Source organism: Excalfactoria chinensis, chromosome 2 (assembly GCF_039878825.1).
Source record: "Excalfactoria chinensis isolate bCotChi1 chromosome 2, bCotChi1.hap2, whole genome shotgun sequence".
In the NCBI taxonomy this organism is placed as follows: Eukaryota; Metazoa; Chordata; class Aves; order Galliformes; family Phasianidae; genus Excalfactoria; species Excalfactoria chinensis.
Genome location: NC_092826.1, coordinates 50,232,688 through 50,248,726, shown reverse-complemented (window position 1 = coordinate 50,248,726; position 16,039 = coordinate 50,232,688). Strand labels below are relative to the sequence as shown.

Here is a 16,039-nt window from a genome sequence, read left to right as displayed (position 1 = left end):
TACCATACTTTCTGCCTTACTGGACTGATTGCAAAGAAATGGCAAAAGTGTTACCAAGTTCCAGATACCTTACAAATAAATTGGCTTGGATACAGGCTCTATTTCTGTCATACTAGGTTTCTTCAACTTTTATTAACATAACACAGTAAAAGATGTACATAATGCCCATTTCCTTCTCTACGAACTCTCTTTCTCAGCTTCCCACCTGTTTTGTTGGTGGTTTTGGTGTGCTTTTTGTTTGTTTTCCTCATCATAAGGCAATTTGGATTTGAAGAGACGTTTAAGCCTACCCAGATCCAACTCCCTGTTGTGGGCAAGGACATCTTCCACTTGGATCAGGCTGTGCAGGAAACCATCCAACCAGGCCTGAACATTTCCAAGGGCATCCACAGCTTCAGTGGGAAACCTGTTCCAGTGCCTCACCACCCTTATAGTGAAACACTTTGCCGTAATATCTGATCTAAACCTACTGTCTCCCGGTTTAAAACTACTACCTCCCCTTGTCCTGTCTCTACAATCCCTGGTGAAGGGTTTATCTCTAGGCAGTTTGCAATTCTGTACTATGCATACCACCTTCCTCCACCTAGAAGGTAAGTAGATAAGCTGTTTTAACCTTTCATTTCTCTCTACGTGTGCCATTATAATTAATCCAAAGTACTTAACAGTTGTAAAACAAAAAACAAAACAAAAAAAGACAATATGTATTTCTTTGGGGGAAATTACCAAGGAGATTTCATACTTTCACATTGAAGAAAGCAGAAAAATTGTTGGCTGCATGAATGCTATTAATATGTCTTAATTGAATCAGGGCAAAGTCTCGGATTAAAACACACAAAAAGCAAGAACCTGTTCTACACATTCATTATCACAGACTTGTCCACCAGAAGGTTAAGTTCACCTTAAGGGAGTCCAAAGGAAACTGCGGAGTCTTGTCCAGCTACCTGCTTAAACTCCTTTGGTCTTAAAAGATTATATAGATGAGATACATACACTCCCTACATACGTAGAGGATATAAACAAATATACACATATGTATGTACCTAAGAAAGCAGATATATAATTATGAATGTAAGAAACAAATTCAGCATTTCTAGAAGTTGATATATAAATGGTAAGCATATTGAAAAACTTTTGATTGGCACAGTCCAACTGTTCACATAATGCTATTCCTTTATAGATTAATGAAACAAGATTCTCAGTTTTCAAAACATGTTTTGTTGCTTTGGGTTTGCTGTGCGTTTTTTTTGTTGGTTTTTTTTGTTTGCTTGAGTGGGGTTTTTTTTCTTCTGAAAAACCATCTCTACAGATCTGAGGTGTGGAGGAAGAGATTTTAAATGAGAATGAAGTTTACAGATTTTGCATTCTACGTATAAAAGATTTCGGCAACATCACTAGCCACTTACTTTTTGTTCATTATCACAGTGGATGTAGATTAGCCCACTCCAAGGAATTACAGAAGGCTTTGTGGCAAGTGATGGATTAGGACTCACCAGAATTAGTGCACGGCTCCTAAAAGGAAAAAAAACCATTTTGTCTAATATGGGGATCAAGCTAACAACTACAATAGATCTCCTTAGCTCAAGAAAGGACGCACTTTTAAGACAGCAGCTAAGCAAAGATGATCTAGAAACAAATATCAACAGTAATTAAATAACTGAAAATACATCTTGTTAGAAACTTAAAAATAATTTGCTTCATAAACTTGTTACTGATATTTCTTTAAGGGTACAGAAGGAAAGTATAACATACACATTAAGAAACAACCTATTGGGCCATAAAAAGCAAGCATAAAATGACACGAATCAGAAAAACTGTACTCCAAAAGGAAATTGTTCCGTTCAACCAAAGTGTGCACAAATTGCACCTTGGAAACCAATTCTAGCCTTAAAAAATTTGCCTGCTTTCCTTCCTCCTACCCGGATCCACTGATCTGGGAGAAAAACTTTGCAGTGGTTTATACAGTTAGAGCAGAGAACCCCAAAGAGCCTACTAAATTCATTCCAAGTAATTATAACACGAGACAGCGAGAAACAATGAGAACCTAAGTTTGATTTACAATGTTCCATGTTCAGTAGCATAAAATTTAAACACAAAAGAGGGCAGAAAGTAAGCAATGAAGCAACCAAAAAAAAAACACTACAGAAAAAGTCGTTGATTTTATGTTAGGACAGATGATGAGCAAAAGCCCTCAAATCACCCCAGAAGAATTAGCTGGAAGCGTCAGTCACTAGCAGAGCACTGCATTTGACATGTTTAGTGCTTAAACAGAATCAGTCCCTGTAGGAAAGTCAGTTCCATAATAATCCTCACAATATAACCTTCTCATACAAACTTCAACTAACAAACGTCAGTAACCTCACAGTAATTCCGGATGTTAATATTTTCTTAAAGAATCGTTGAAATCTTAGTTTCCACTAGGAGGAAGTCCTGTATAAGTATAGCCAACCCACACAAACACAAAGCCATTTCAACCTTATCATTTCAGATGAGAATATTTATTATTACTATTATTTTTAAATTTCAGTAGTTCTCAGAATCTTTACACTTATGGTCCCTCTCTGTCACAAATATACACACTGTGTACATGAGAACATAACTTACTAAGTACACATACAGTTCTGATACTACCTATTGTCACAAATTATGTCACTGTCTTCGCTCCTATCAGCCTGTCTTTGGCATTTACTGCCAACTTCACATGCAAACCCAACCTGCCTGGAATCATGAACCAGATGTCTAAAATGTGTCACATCCAACACACAGATTCCTGCTGTGGAGTAGAGCAGTCTAAGGAAGAAAAATCCTGTCTAACCACCTCTTCAAACCTTATTCAGAAGGGAAGTCTCAAAGATGCTTTCTAAACACGGCACTCACAGCCCTTCCAGATGCCAACAGTCCCTGCTCCAAAAGTGCAATTCCTTTGACAGCACCTATCAATACTTCCAACACTGAGACATCTCCATGATAAAGTCTCTTAAAATGCTATCAAATTCAGTAGGGACTTGGGATTTAACAATTCCACATTCAGACAGGTTAGAGATTGCACCTATCATATTCCAGGGAGCTTAAGGATTTTAGTTAGGGTAGAACAGAAGGTGGCCTGCTTGATCTGACAAGTTCCAACATGGCAAAGGCAGTCTTTGATCTTCAGACTTCCACTATCACTGAGGAATTGGACATTCTCCTTCCCTGGCTTAAATCAGCTCAAGGATTTCATCCAGCTCCAGTCATCACAGTGCATGTTATAAAAAGGTTGCCCGGTTTCTGTCCTGACACCATGACTGCTCTTGTCATGGTACGGAGATCGTCATAGAAAGTAGAAAACCACATAAGCACAGCTTGACATGCTTAAGTCAGCTGTTCCCACAGCTCTGTTTCCTGCTTGTAGGCCTCTGTTCTTGATTCAGACTATTTTTTGGACCCAACCTGTTTGGCCACAGCTCATTCTTTTCTAGTGAAAATAATATAATTATGCAACACAAAGTTGCTTCAAGCCTGTCACCTCAATAAAAAGAAAACTGAAGGAGTCCTGAGTCTAGGGTACAAGATACTCAACACATCCTTGCTTTTAGCTATTGCAGATTGTTTGTTGGTCTCTCGCTGTTTTAAGCTGCTGCTCCTTGTGGATATTCTAACCCCTGCAGAGAATCATCTGCATTTTATGCTGACTAATGATAGAAGTCCCCCAACAACACATTCTAAATGAGAATCAGATTAAATGTTTAAGTCCATCATACCTTGAACAATGATGCAGGACTGAAGAAAAAGCATCTGCTTTGTGTAACCATCTAAAGATAATTGCTTAATTCTTTAAGAGTGTTTCTAAACTGACCTTAATTTTAATTCAGAAATGAGAAGTGGTAAAATGTTTTCTATCAAGATCTGTTAGGAATCCATACAAGCAATGATGGTACAAAGACTATTCCAAAATACTGCTGGTTAAGGTAGAGATGATCTGACACTGACTTGCCATCTAACAAATACTGAGAAGCCACAGGTTAAGAAACCAATTTTGTCAGAATACATAACGAATCGAGTGCTGATAAATATCAGCAGATAACCAAAGAAGTATCCTGTTTGAAACACATAGGTCATTCCAAGTAAAAAAGTTATACTGTGAAAGGAAGTTTTTCAAATTTCAGTTTTGTTGACCTGAAAAATTATACAAGAGTAACAACATATCGAAGAACAGAAAACTCCTGGTCTGCAGGTAACTTCATATGCAGGAGAAAAACATTCCCTGCATAAAGAACTGTTAAGGATAAAGTCAAATGAGTAAGGTTAGCTTTACATGCCAGTTGACAAAATGACTGTACCCTAGAACACATTATAATAAGTTGCTCTAAAACCTCACCACACTTGTATATAGAAAAAGGAATCTACATAAAGAGACTTACTCTGGTTCAATAACTCCATGTTGTGGGGTTATAGTAAGGCAGTGAGCTGGCCACGAAAGCTCAAATGTCAGCATCCTACTAGAACTGTTGACAATTTCTACCTGTCCAGTATCAGCTGTTCCACCTATAACAAAAAAAAAAAACAATACAAAGCTAACAAGTACAAAAATGCAAAATTAATTAAACTTTGCATTGCTTTAAAATATACACAATTATGTATATTGCATATGTATGTACATATGTATGTATGTATTCATATGTATTATGTAGTATGTATTCATATGTATTATGCATATTATACATATACAAGCATAGCACCTTTACCCTCACAATTTAAACAAAACTCTGTTCAAGTCAGGTTTATTGATTAGGTGCAACACTACTGCAGCAGGATTATTAGTCAATTCACATTTACAAGTATATGAGAATTCTGAACATAATAAGCAGTCGTTATTTTAATACTAAAATGATTAGGTTATTAAATGAAAAAAAATACTTACTAATAGAAGGAGGTAACAAAATCAATTGCTCAGGCTTAACAGCCCAAGTCTGTTCAGCCTCTACTTTATTCTGAATTCCATCATTGATTTTCACATGTAATGGAGGACCCTGAGGCCCTTTAACAGGAAGAACATCCAACGTTGCATTGATAAGTCTCGCAGCATTCTCAGATCTGGAAATAAGATTGTATTAAACAAAAGTAGCAATAAAAATAGGTTAAAAGTAATTGTAATAGTTTACTTGTATTATCTCTCAAAATTTAACACTGAAATACAATGTTGTTCTTGAGGACTTTCAATTTAATTCCCCATTATTTTTAAAAAGAAAAAGAAAAAAGAAAAAGGGAAAGGAAAAGGAAAAGGAAAAGGAAAAGGAGTGAGCAGCTATACCATAGAACAGTTTAGGCTAGAGAGGACACTAAAGGTCACTGAGTTTCAAATTCCCTGCCATGGGCAGGGTTGCAATTCCCTAGATCAGACTGCCCAGGATCCCACCCAGCCTGACCTTGCATGCCTCCAGAGATGGGGCACCCACAGCCTCTCTGGGCAGCTGTGCCAACATCTCATCACCCCCTGAGCAACAAACTTCTTCCTATCATCTAACCTAATTTTAGATCAACAGTTAATCTTATACGTTACCGGTTTGATTCTAAACAATGTCCAGAAGGTTGCTGAAAAACATCCTGATTAACGAAATATCCAACCACAGTGAGAATAATTTTTCTCATATTTGCATAGAAAAGACGGATATCATTTGTCCCTCGTGGGATATCACAAACTGAAAGAGTGACAGAGCAAGTCTTGTTAGATCAAAAGAATCACACTCAGAAATCGCACAACAAAGATTACGAATATGCTCCTATTTAACCTTTTGATCATAGATCATTCCAAAAACAACTTACAAAAATTATCAGGCACAAATCAACATTAACAAGAGATGTAATACATTTTAAATGCACCCAAAAAAAATCAGCTTTCAAATTACATAAGTTATTTTCCATCCTCATGCAAAAAATACATATTGATTCCATGTCCAATTAAATTCAAGCTTAATTTGTTTACCCTGACAGGACTGAAAAATAATTGTTTCCTCAAAACGCTTAATAATTAAGTCAAAGTTTACTCCTGTGCTTTAAGCACGTGTAGAATTGACAGAATGAGAAAGTGAACGCTTTTCACACAGGATGCATTTGATCCATTATTGCTTCTGCTGCATAGAAGGTTTTGGGGGCAAACTGTTAATGTTTGTACACGGCGTCTACACTTCAGCTAGGGATAAGACAGATGAATGGCCTCACAATAATGAAACTTAGGAATGCTGTGAAATTCATACTCTTATAAGTATACATGCTGTCTGTCAAGTCTAATTGCATATTTCATTGTGCAGCACGCTGATGCATCAAGCACGTAGGTGGGTAAAAAACTGACAACACACCATTTCAGAGACTAACATCAGTGTGTGATTTTGGAGTGACAAGGAAGTAATGAAGAGCTTTAAGTCTGTATCCGTGTTTTTACTTCTTAAAAGCAACTCTTTCTGAACTCCTGCTTATAAGTCCATTGTTATTATTTGTTGTTTGTTTTTAATAATAACAATCTTCCCCTCTATATATATTATTCAGTACAGAAAATACTAAACAGAATGGTAAGAATCTTTTACTTCCAGGATAAAAGAAGTCTCGCTAAGTGAAAGGACTGTGCTCAAATAAGAAAAAAAAATAGCCTGTATTAGACAGCCACCAAGATGCAAGAGGAAGGCCTTGTTTTCTACAGAAAGAAGAAGAAAATTAAACTGCTACTAGCAAGACTCTCTGATCATCTTATTAATAGAAGTTATCTAGGCTCTCTTATACCCTCTTAAACTAAGTAAACAACTTCAGAGCATACTCAAGAGCTCAAATGTTCTTAGCTTCCCTATGATCTTACCTCAGTCAAGATGATAGATCACTTTTCCATGTGAAGACAATATAAAAATCTATCAGGACAGAATCAGGCTACAACTTTCACTCAAGCATAGTGGCATTATAACAATGAATTCTTCCCATATGTAAAACAGGCTATCTTAAGAAATAGGATTTAAGAGTAACTTCTTTATGAGGATAAAAGGACTTGATTTTATTTGGAAGATACCTTCACAATACATTCTATTAGGATTTAAGTCAAAAAAATCTATTTTTTTCTGCACCCAAAAACAAGTATTACACCTTTCTTTTAAAAAGTTAATAGACCTACCTTCTGTCACAAGCTGCTCCCCTTGAAACTCTTCATCAAACACAATGTTTCTCAACAAACTGTTTTCTGGGACTATGGGTTTCGCTACCTCAAGTTCACACATCATAGCTCTGTTAGAGACGAGAAAACTATACTCACTATATTACTCACAGCATTGAAAACATCGATCCGAAGAAATTGAGATTGTAAGAATCTACCATTGCTAACTTTTACCATTTCTGAAATATCTGACGGTCTGAATTGTTACCAAGATTATCACACATGTAGATAAAATATGAGCTTCTTATTCCAAGTCCATTGGTTAAATTCAACTAGTTTTAATAGTTTATTTGAATAAATAGGTACAGTGACTTTATGAAAGCTTCGGACAACAGTGAAAGATTCCTCATTCGCAGAAAGAAGCTTGCACTGAATGGCGATCATTGACTCCTTAGTACTCTGTCTATTGTCAGCGTTCTGTATGATAATAGCATGCTGTGCACAGCCACTTCTGTCATTAAAAGCAGAACACACCACTCTATTCTTGGGCAATTATTATAAAAATTGAAATATAAATCCAGCTTCTACTTAAGCTTGGTTAGATATATTCTACAGACTTCACAGAATGGCTCGGGTTAGAAGGGACTTCAAAAATCATTAAGTTCCAGCCCCCCTGCCATAGACAAAGTTGCCAACCAATAAATCAAGCATTAGATCAGGCTGCCCAGGGCCACATCCAGCCTGGCCTCAAAAACCTCCAGTGACAAAGCATCCACAGCTTCTCTGGGCAGCCTGTTCTAGCATCTCACCATCCTCAGTGATGAGCTTTCCCCAACATCCAATCATTCCTCCTTTACTCTTAAAACCATTCCCCCTTGTCCTATCACTATCGACCCATGTAAAAACCTGATTTCCTTCCTGTTTCCTTTAAATATTGGGAGGCCATAAAAACATCCTCCCCTAAAGCTTTTACTTCTCCAGACTGAACAGCCCAGTTCCTTCAGCCTTCATAGTTCCTTCATAGGAGATGCTCTCCAGTCATCCTTGTGATTCTCCTTTGAAACCCTCCAAAAGGTTCCACATCTTCTCTGTGTGGATGTTATCACCTCACATACACACTCACATGCATGCTGTCTTTCTTCATACAATTTAGCAAATCAAGATGCATATCTCAATCAGAACTGAATCTACTCAGTTTTAGAACTGCTCAGTTTTTAATACTGTTTGATTACACACCAAACCATCACGAGAACCCACCCTCAAATCATAAACATCAGATGTAAGACTTACTGCATCTGTCCTTACCATCTAAGTTTCTTGGTTTTGCTTGCTGTTTCTGGAAGCACGCTAAAACTATACCCATGGCACCATACATTCCATGAAACATATGCCCACATAACAACAGCAAAGGAAGTCTTACCTACGATATCGTTGCCTAGAAATTTCATCACCACAAAAGAAACATATCGTTGATAACAGTGTCTTTGCTTTAAGCGGGATCCTTTCCTTTTCTGCAGGATTCCATGTTACTGTAATCATCTGATAAAATAAACAGACAACATATTTGGAAAAAAAATCATCTTAAGTTTTAGTACGAACGTTTGGAAAATTAAGTGAAATTTAACAAGTTAGATGAGATTTTTGTGAGGAACTAGTGAGATGCTTTCATTAAGCACATCTTGTGTGCCCCCGGTGGCGCACGGTGTTAGAACCGCCACTTGCAACACCGGAAAACCCGGGTTTGAATCCCCCCTGTGGCACAAGGGGTAGAAGTTCCGCTCTGCTACACTAGAATCCCAGGAGTTGGACTCGATGATCTCTAAGGTCCCTTCCAACTAGCACGATACTATGATACTATGATGATCTTAAGCAATACAACTTGCTCATAATACTTACTTCATGCGTTCCTTCTTTCAGTATGAACTTCTCTGGAGATACCGTCATCACCTGAGGGTCCACAACTGTTTTTGTCTGCAGGTTGGCAAAGCACAGTGCTTTAACATATGCAGCACGAGAACCTGTATTTCTTATGCGGAAAGAAACCCTCTTTAATCTTGAGGGCAATAATCCATCCAGTGTTAATGTGTAGCCGTCTGACAGTTTTTTAACGCTCTCTAAAATTACACTGCTAGTTCCTCCATATCCAGATAGAGGTATCTGGGAAAAACAAACAAAAACCAACAGTACTTCAAATGAATGCCTTCTCAATGAAACTTCCAGAAAACCACATTCAACTACACAAGAATGCACAGCAAGATAACTGAAAGAGCTTAAAACATGAACTGAAGAAACTCTGCAAGAAGTAAAGATTCAGACTATTCAAATTTCATTCAAGTTTTACTGAAAATTAATTTATGTCTTATCTATATATGTAGAGAAGTTCCAATTTTCCATTTTTTGACAGAACTACAGTTAAAAACAGGTCACTTTTAAAAATGGTATGCAAAATATTTCTACCTTCTTCACAAGAGGAACAAAATTAAGGCTACTTAAACTGAAATTCGATACCCATATGACCTTCTTAGCAGTATGCAAGTACACACAATGGATATCTTGAGAAGTTTTAAGTTTTAGACAGAAACAAACTTTAAACAATTAAGAAAAACCTCTGTTTAGGATTTCCAGAAATTACATTAGGACTCTTACAGTAAACTTAATTCCTGGCTGTGATATAATTCCCAGCTGTTTGATTTCCAGCTTTGCAAAAAAGCTAGTTACACGTGTGGGTGTAAACATCAAGTATATATTAGTGTCTTCTTTGGGGCGGATTTTGAGTTCCCAGTTACTAGTTAAACGTTCCTCTGATCCAAATATACTTTGAAGCTATAGAAAAAAAAGAAAGTGAAGATACAATAAATGAGTGATTACGGTGAGAAAAAACTATTAACAAGACTTATTTCACTACCAAACCAAAATTAACTTCATCAAAAACTGGACTAAATAATTGACAATGGCAGATATTAAAGGCTGTGATGTTTAACATAGAACAGAAAAACCAAGTTTACGCACAGGGAGCTCTCTTCAAATAACAGAACTTTCTAGGTTCAAACCCCAACACAGTGTGTGAAGCTGAAGTTAATAGTGCAACATTAATTCTCCCTCATTTGAAGCTTTTACAGAAGAGAACTGAATATGTGAGGAAGAAGAGCTTAAAAAAAATAAAATGAAATAAAATCTATGTTAATTGTACAACAAAACTGTTGTCACAGAAAACCCAGATGGTAATTCTAGTTCCTCCTTCCTATATACACAGTCCTTTGAAGTAAGGTGAATCCCACCTGGAAAAAGCACAACCAATAGGACCATTCTACCCAGTACTGAGTCTGTTGCACTGCAAGCAGTTTGAAGAGCTGCAAACTGAGCTCCAATCTGTTGCAATGCTGCTATGGTTTCAGCTGGAAAGTTATTAGTATAGCTTCACTATCATGTTCATCTAGGCAGCCTCAGAGGAAATGCAGCCTATGGAAGCACTAACCACAAGCTTTAGGTTGAGCTGGGAGAATGCAACTTTTGAACGTGAGAACAGTTTAACCAGCTCCTTAACAAGCTTCGGAGTAGCCAGAAACAGGTATCCTAATATTCCTTTCTGTGTAACAGCCATTTGCTCCTCTCCAGCCTTAATGATTTTGTGATTCCAAGTAGCATCACTGTAATAGACACTCAAGAAGAATGAAGAGGCACACCAGACAGAAGTATGAGCTGTTTAATTAAGAAACTGTGTCTTAGCCATGTGAAGTGTTAAACTACTTAACAAGTTCAAGCATTCTTGAGAAAAAACACGGGTAGGGAAGAATTCTGGGGTGCATTAAAAAGAGCGTAGCCAGCAGGTCAAGGGAGGTGATCCTCCCCCTCTACTCTGCCCTGGTGAGGCCTCATCTGGAATACTGTGTCCAGTTCTGGGCTCCCCAGTACAAAAAAGACAGGGATCTCTTGGAAAGAGTCCAGCGGAGGGCCACAAAGATGGTGAAGGGCCTGGACCATCTCCCCTATGAGGAGAGACTTAGGGAACTGGGTCTGTTTAGCCTTGAGAAAAGAAGGCTGAGAGGGGACTTGATCCAGGTTTATAAATACCTGAGGTGTGGGAGCTATAGTGGCGAGGCTGGTCTCTTTTCAGTAGTGCGTGGGGACAGGACTAGGGGCAATGGGCTGAAACTCCAGCATAGGAAGTTCCGCACGAATGTGCGCAAGAACTTCTTTACAGTGAGGGTGACGGAGCACTGGAACAGGCTGCCCAGGGAGGTGGTGGAGTCTCCTTCTCTGGAGATATTCAAGACTCGCCTGGACGCCTACCTGTGCGACGTGGTGTAGGGAGCCTGCTTTGGCAGGGGGGTTGGACTCGATGATCTCTAGAGGTCCCTTCCAACCCCTATAATTCTGTGATTCTGTGATTCTGTGAATAACATGCAATTGTTGAGTAGGAGTAAAACTGGAAAATAGCTTTCTATTTGGAATGTTCATTATTTCACTGTCTTTACAGTCAACAGACTCCCAGGCTACCTGCAACAACTGGCAGACATATTCTCTTAGTCATGGCCTACTGTGTTAGCACAGAGAAAGGCACACAAATTGTAGTACCATCAACTGGTTTTCTGGAAACAGAAAGCAACAACCTACCAAACGTTTCTGTCCAGATCACCTTCACCGAGGAGTAAGGAAACTTTAGCCATATTGGTTAAAAGCCTCTCAGATTGTTAGAAAAATATCACAAGCTTGACAAAGACCCAGAGAAAACCAACCATCTTTCAAAGGCTACAGATCAACCAGTTAACTAACGGGAGTCAAATTTTCTGATAAGCACAAGAGAAACATCATGTACTTCCAGAATAAGAAGCTAAAAATCAGACTAACACCCAGAATTCCAGACAATAACTGTGGCATCTAACGTTCTCTTTTGTGAGAAGCCTAGATTTCAAAACCTATTTGGCACTTTGAGCATATCACATCTAGCCAAGCTGCAACACAAGTCCATCAATGTTTCAGAGCATGTCTGACTCGTCTCTGCTTATGGATAGTCAACCCAAGACAAAGATGCACAAGGTCCTCCATATCTCAGTGCCGAGATCTAACAGAGCCGAGGTAGAAGGAGCAGCACCACTGGTTTTGATCTTCACCACCTTCACTTCAATCAAACAGGCAAAGATACAAAGAATTGCATCAACAGCCTGATCAAGTGCACTCACAGAATTTACTGGGTGCTTCAGAACCATCCTTGACCTGAAAAACATCATCTGAGGAAGCTATTATAGCCTTATTGATGGCAGGTATGACTTCACATGGTAAGTAAAACTGTCCACAGCTTCAGACTATGTCCTTTGATACAGAGACACAGTACAAAGGTTAGTACATGGGACATGACAACCAGAGAAAATCAGAAGAGTTAACAAAATCCTCATCAGCACGGTACAAGACCATATGATGACCCAAAATATTTTGTTGAGAAGCAGAAAATGACATGCTTACTGCATGAAGGTACATATGAAATGCTATGCAAAGCAGAAAAACTATTTTCAATTTTGCCGTTCCACTGAGCATAGCTATACATTTAATTTCTAAACTCATTTAATTCTTCTGAAATGAAAAAAAGAAAACAACGGTGAGCTGCTATTCCAAAATACCAAATTCAGAACTCATTTTATGATGAAATTAATTTGCACAGGCCTTCTACAACTTAATTTCTGATCTAGCTCATGCACCACTAAAGATGTGCTACAAGTGAGACAGATTCTGACATTTTCATATTATCCTGATGTCATAAATGCTAAAGAGAAATTTTCTTTACAGTCACCTGAAAACAGTCCTGATCCTGACCTCTTATCACCAGTCTTAAATGTTGAGTCACAGATGGAGAGTTATTTCTTAAAGTTAACTTCTGTTGGCTGAAAAAATATGAAGTTCAGTTATAGTTTGCAGCAAATATTAATCAGATGTATATATTTATTCCTGTGAGCAATGAATATCAGAAAATGTTTAAGTCATTTCATGAAAAAACGCCTCTAGTACAACAGAAGATGTTAAGTAGAAATTCATTACTGTATTCTCAAACATAAATCTTACAGTACTACATACCATTAACATTAGTTTTCATACAGCGGAAGAGCTATAAACACATTACTTAGCAGCTTTATCTGTTAAAGAATGCAGCAGTTTTGTCAATACTAAAATTCCATCAAAAATAATTTTAAAAACTAAGATAAAATTAGATTATCCAGAACCACTCAGTTATGAAAAAGCAGTCTTGCAAATAGCGTGACCCAGATGCATTGGAACAGTGGCAGAGGACTAAATTAAAGCTAATATTTTCATATATTCAATGCAATTATACCACAAAGAGCTATTTGGCAGCATGATGTTGATTAAAAAGTATTTTTCCCCCCCCATCTCTCTGATACACCCCAATATTGACCAGATATCTGCCACTCAGATTGGTGTTCAAGACAGTTAAGAAACTTTTCCAGTAAGAATAGCTACTGCCTTTGCCATTTTAGCGAGGCAGAAGCCAACCACAAAACAATCTGATAAGCTCTAAAACTTGTAAAACAATGAAGGAAGATGTTTGCAGGTGCTGCAAACAAACAGAGAACAAAGCTTCTCCCCAGCTTTCAGCAGCAGACACTGCTGTACTGCATTGGAACAAAAAATGTAAAAAGAATTTCAATTTCCTAATAGGCTTTGGTGAGTCAAAACTACTTTTTGGGGTGAACAGAAAATACAAAGGGTTGAGAAAGTAGGATCCCCAAAGATCCAGGACTGCTATTTTCAAAATAAACATGGAAAAATGACAATGTAGCTATCAGAAGTGATTCTTGGTTAGTAATGTGCAGCAATCTAAAACGATAACCAGGAACACCAATAGATTCCTCAGAAGTTCAATAACAGAACAATAGTGGATTTGTCCCCAAAGCAATACTACGAAAGTTCAAAGATCTCAAAACTTGCAATCTTGACATGCTAAAGCAGCAATGAAGCATATCTCAGCAATAACAAGTAGCAAAGGTGGAATCTTGAAACCAAATAAAAATTCAGACAAGAACAAACTAATCTGAATGATAAGTTATCGTAGAAATGCAACAGATTCTCCGTCACTAGTAGTTTTAACATCAGAACATAATCAAATTCCAATAAATTAATTCAGGGATTATATTCTATCTGAACTGCTACTTACACTGATTCTCCAAGCTTTACTCCTCCCCAAGCAACGAACTGCTTGTTGGAGAGAATAGGTGGAATATCTGCAGCAGCTGTAGACGCTGGTCTATTTTCCAAGGACTCCGTCTCACCTTTTATCACCACTTCGTACTGAGGCCCAGATGGCAACACGATTATTTTCAAAACACTTAAAAAATAAACACACAGATTTTAATCCCATCACAGAACAAGATCAGCTGACAAAAACAGAACATAGCTGGAAAAAAGTTACACATAGGCCTTTTAAAAGTACCTTCTTAAAGAGAATACACTCTATTTTATAGCAAGGGCCAGCTTTAAGTGTGACAAATTTAAATCCTTTGGGCCATTTGTCTATTTCATACAGATCAACCAATTAACGTGCAAAATATGAGTGTGTACATCTGTAAATGAAACGTACAAGTTATTGTTAAGTAAGATTTACACACTAACGTCAGTTATGGTAGCCAAAATGAATCAATTCATTTTACACTGGTCTGTACTTCAGGTTTTCATTTGTGACAGGAAAAGAAACAGCAACTCATTAACTTATGTAGAGCAAGTGAGGCAGGAAATCTATGGAACAGGTGAATCAGCAAAAATCTAGGACTCCAGAAAGCAACAGAAGTTGAAACAACCCTCTCATGGATAAAAACTTTCACATTTGCTGATGACCTGAATGTTGAAAATTACTGTTCAAAATAGAAATGTTACCTTTGAGTAGATGCGACATTTTTTGGAGAAAACTTCACAGTCACTTCTCGTTCTTCTCCAGGAAGAAGGAAGAGATCATCAGGTTCAACAGAGAAGAAACTGTCCTGTTCTGATATCTGAAGGCGTGTGTGAGGGGCCAGAGGAAGGAGAAAGTGTCAGTTATTTAAGGGAGTCAACATTTCTACAACATATAACCAAAGCTGGCTATCTGTCTGTTGTACTTACAGCTTCAGACAATTCAGACAACATAAACACACCTGCCAAGTTCAGAATTTTTTCACATAACCCTGCTGTAGCCAAATTCTTCCAGTTAAAGATATTTATAACTGTACCCTCCAACAGAAGACGTCTTCAGACATCAACTGTATATACAGCACTGAAATTCAAGGAAATGAAATGGAGCAATGATACACTACTAGCAAAGCAGCATCACTAATCTCATCACACGTTATCAACCATTACTCATATCATCATATTAACACAACATTAGGATGCATGACTAGCACCACAATCTCCACCGTTTCCACCTTGCAAAATGATGTGGTCACAACCCTGACTTTTTTGCATATAGGTAAACAGACCATAGCATCACATAATCACAGAATGGCTCAAGTTGGAAGGGACATCAAAAGCCCCACATCTTTCCTGTGTTGGATACCCCAGACATTGGATGCAGTATTTCAGCTAAAGCCTCGCAAAGGCAGAATAGAGGGGAACAATCACCTCCCTCACACTGCTGGCCACCTCTCTTCTGATGGAACCCAGGATGCCATCAGCCTTCCATGCTGCAAGCACATGCTGCTGACTCACAATCAGTTTTTCATCAACCAGGACACCCAAGTCCTCCTCAGCAGGGCTAACTGCAAGGAGTTTTTCCTCTCAGTTTTTATACATAACCTTGATCCAAGTGCAAAACCTTGCACTTTGTCCCACCTTTCAAATTTATTGACGACCCTCTGGATGGCATCCCATTCCTTCTGCTGTATGAACCACACCACTTAGCTTGGTGTCATCAGCAAACTTGCTGAGGGTGCACTCAATCTCATCATCTAT

At 38.0% G+C, this 16,039-nt stretch overlaps 1 protein-coding gene across 1 annotated transcript in view; it reads right to left on the bottom strand.

Annotated features, from left to right (window-relative positions):
* CEP192 (centrosomal protein 192) overlaps window positions 1–16,039 on the bottom strand; it is a 74,478-nt gene that overhangs the window by 13,858 nt on the left and 44,581 nt on the right. Inside the window, exons 35-45 of the mRNA XM_072328077.1 lie at window positions 14,987–15,102; window positions 14,271–14,441; window positions 12,894–12,984; window positions 9,755–9,931; window positions 9,005–9,265; window positions 8,529–8,647; window positions 7,130–7,239; window positions 5,537–5,675; window positions 4,898–5,070; window positions 4,398–4,521; window positions 1,404–1,509 (exon numbers count right to left, since the gene is read on the bottom strand). Of these exons, the coding sequence (XP_072184178.1) occupies window positions 1,404–1,509; window positions 4,398–4,521; window positions 4,898–5,070; window positions 5,537–5,675; window positions 7,130–7,239; window positions 8,529–8,647; window positions 9,005–9,265; window positions 9,755–9,931; window positions 12,894–12,984; window positions 14,271–14,441; window positions 14,987–15,102 (1,587 nt within the window). The remainder of the gene's footprint in view (window positions 1–1,403; window positions 1,510–4,397; window positions 4,522–4,897; window positions 5,071–5,536; window positions 5,676–7,129; window positions 7,240–8,528; window positions 8,648–9,004; window positions 9,266–9,754; window positions 9,932–12,893; window positions 12,985–14,270; window positions 14,442–14,986; window positions 15,103–16,039) is intronic.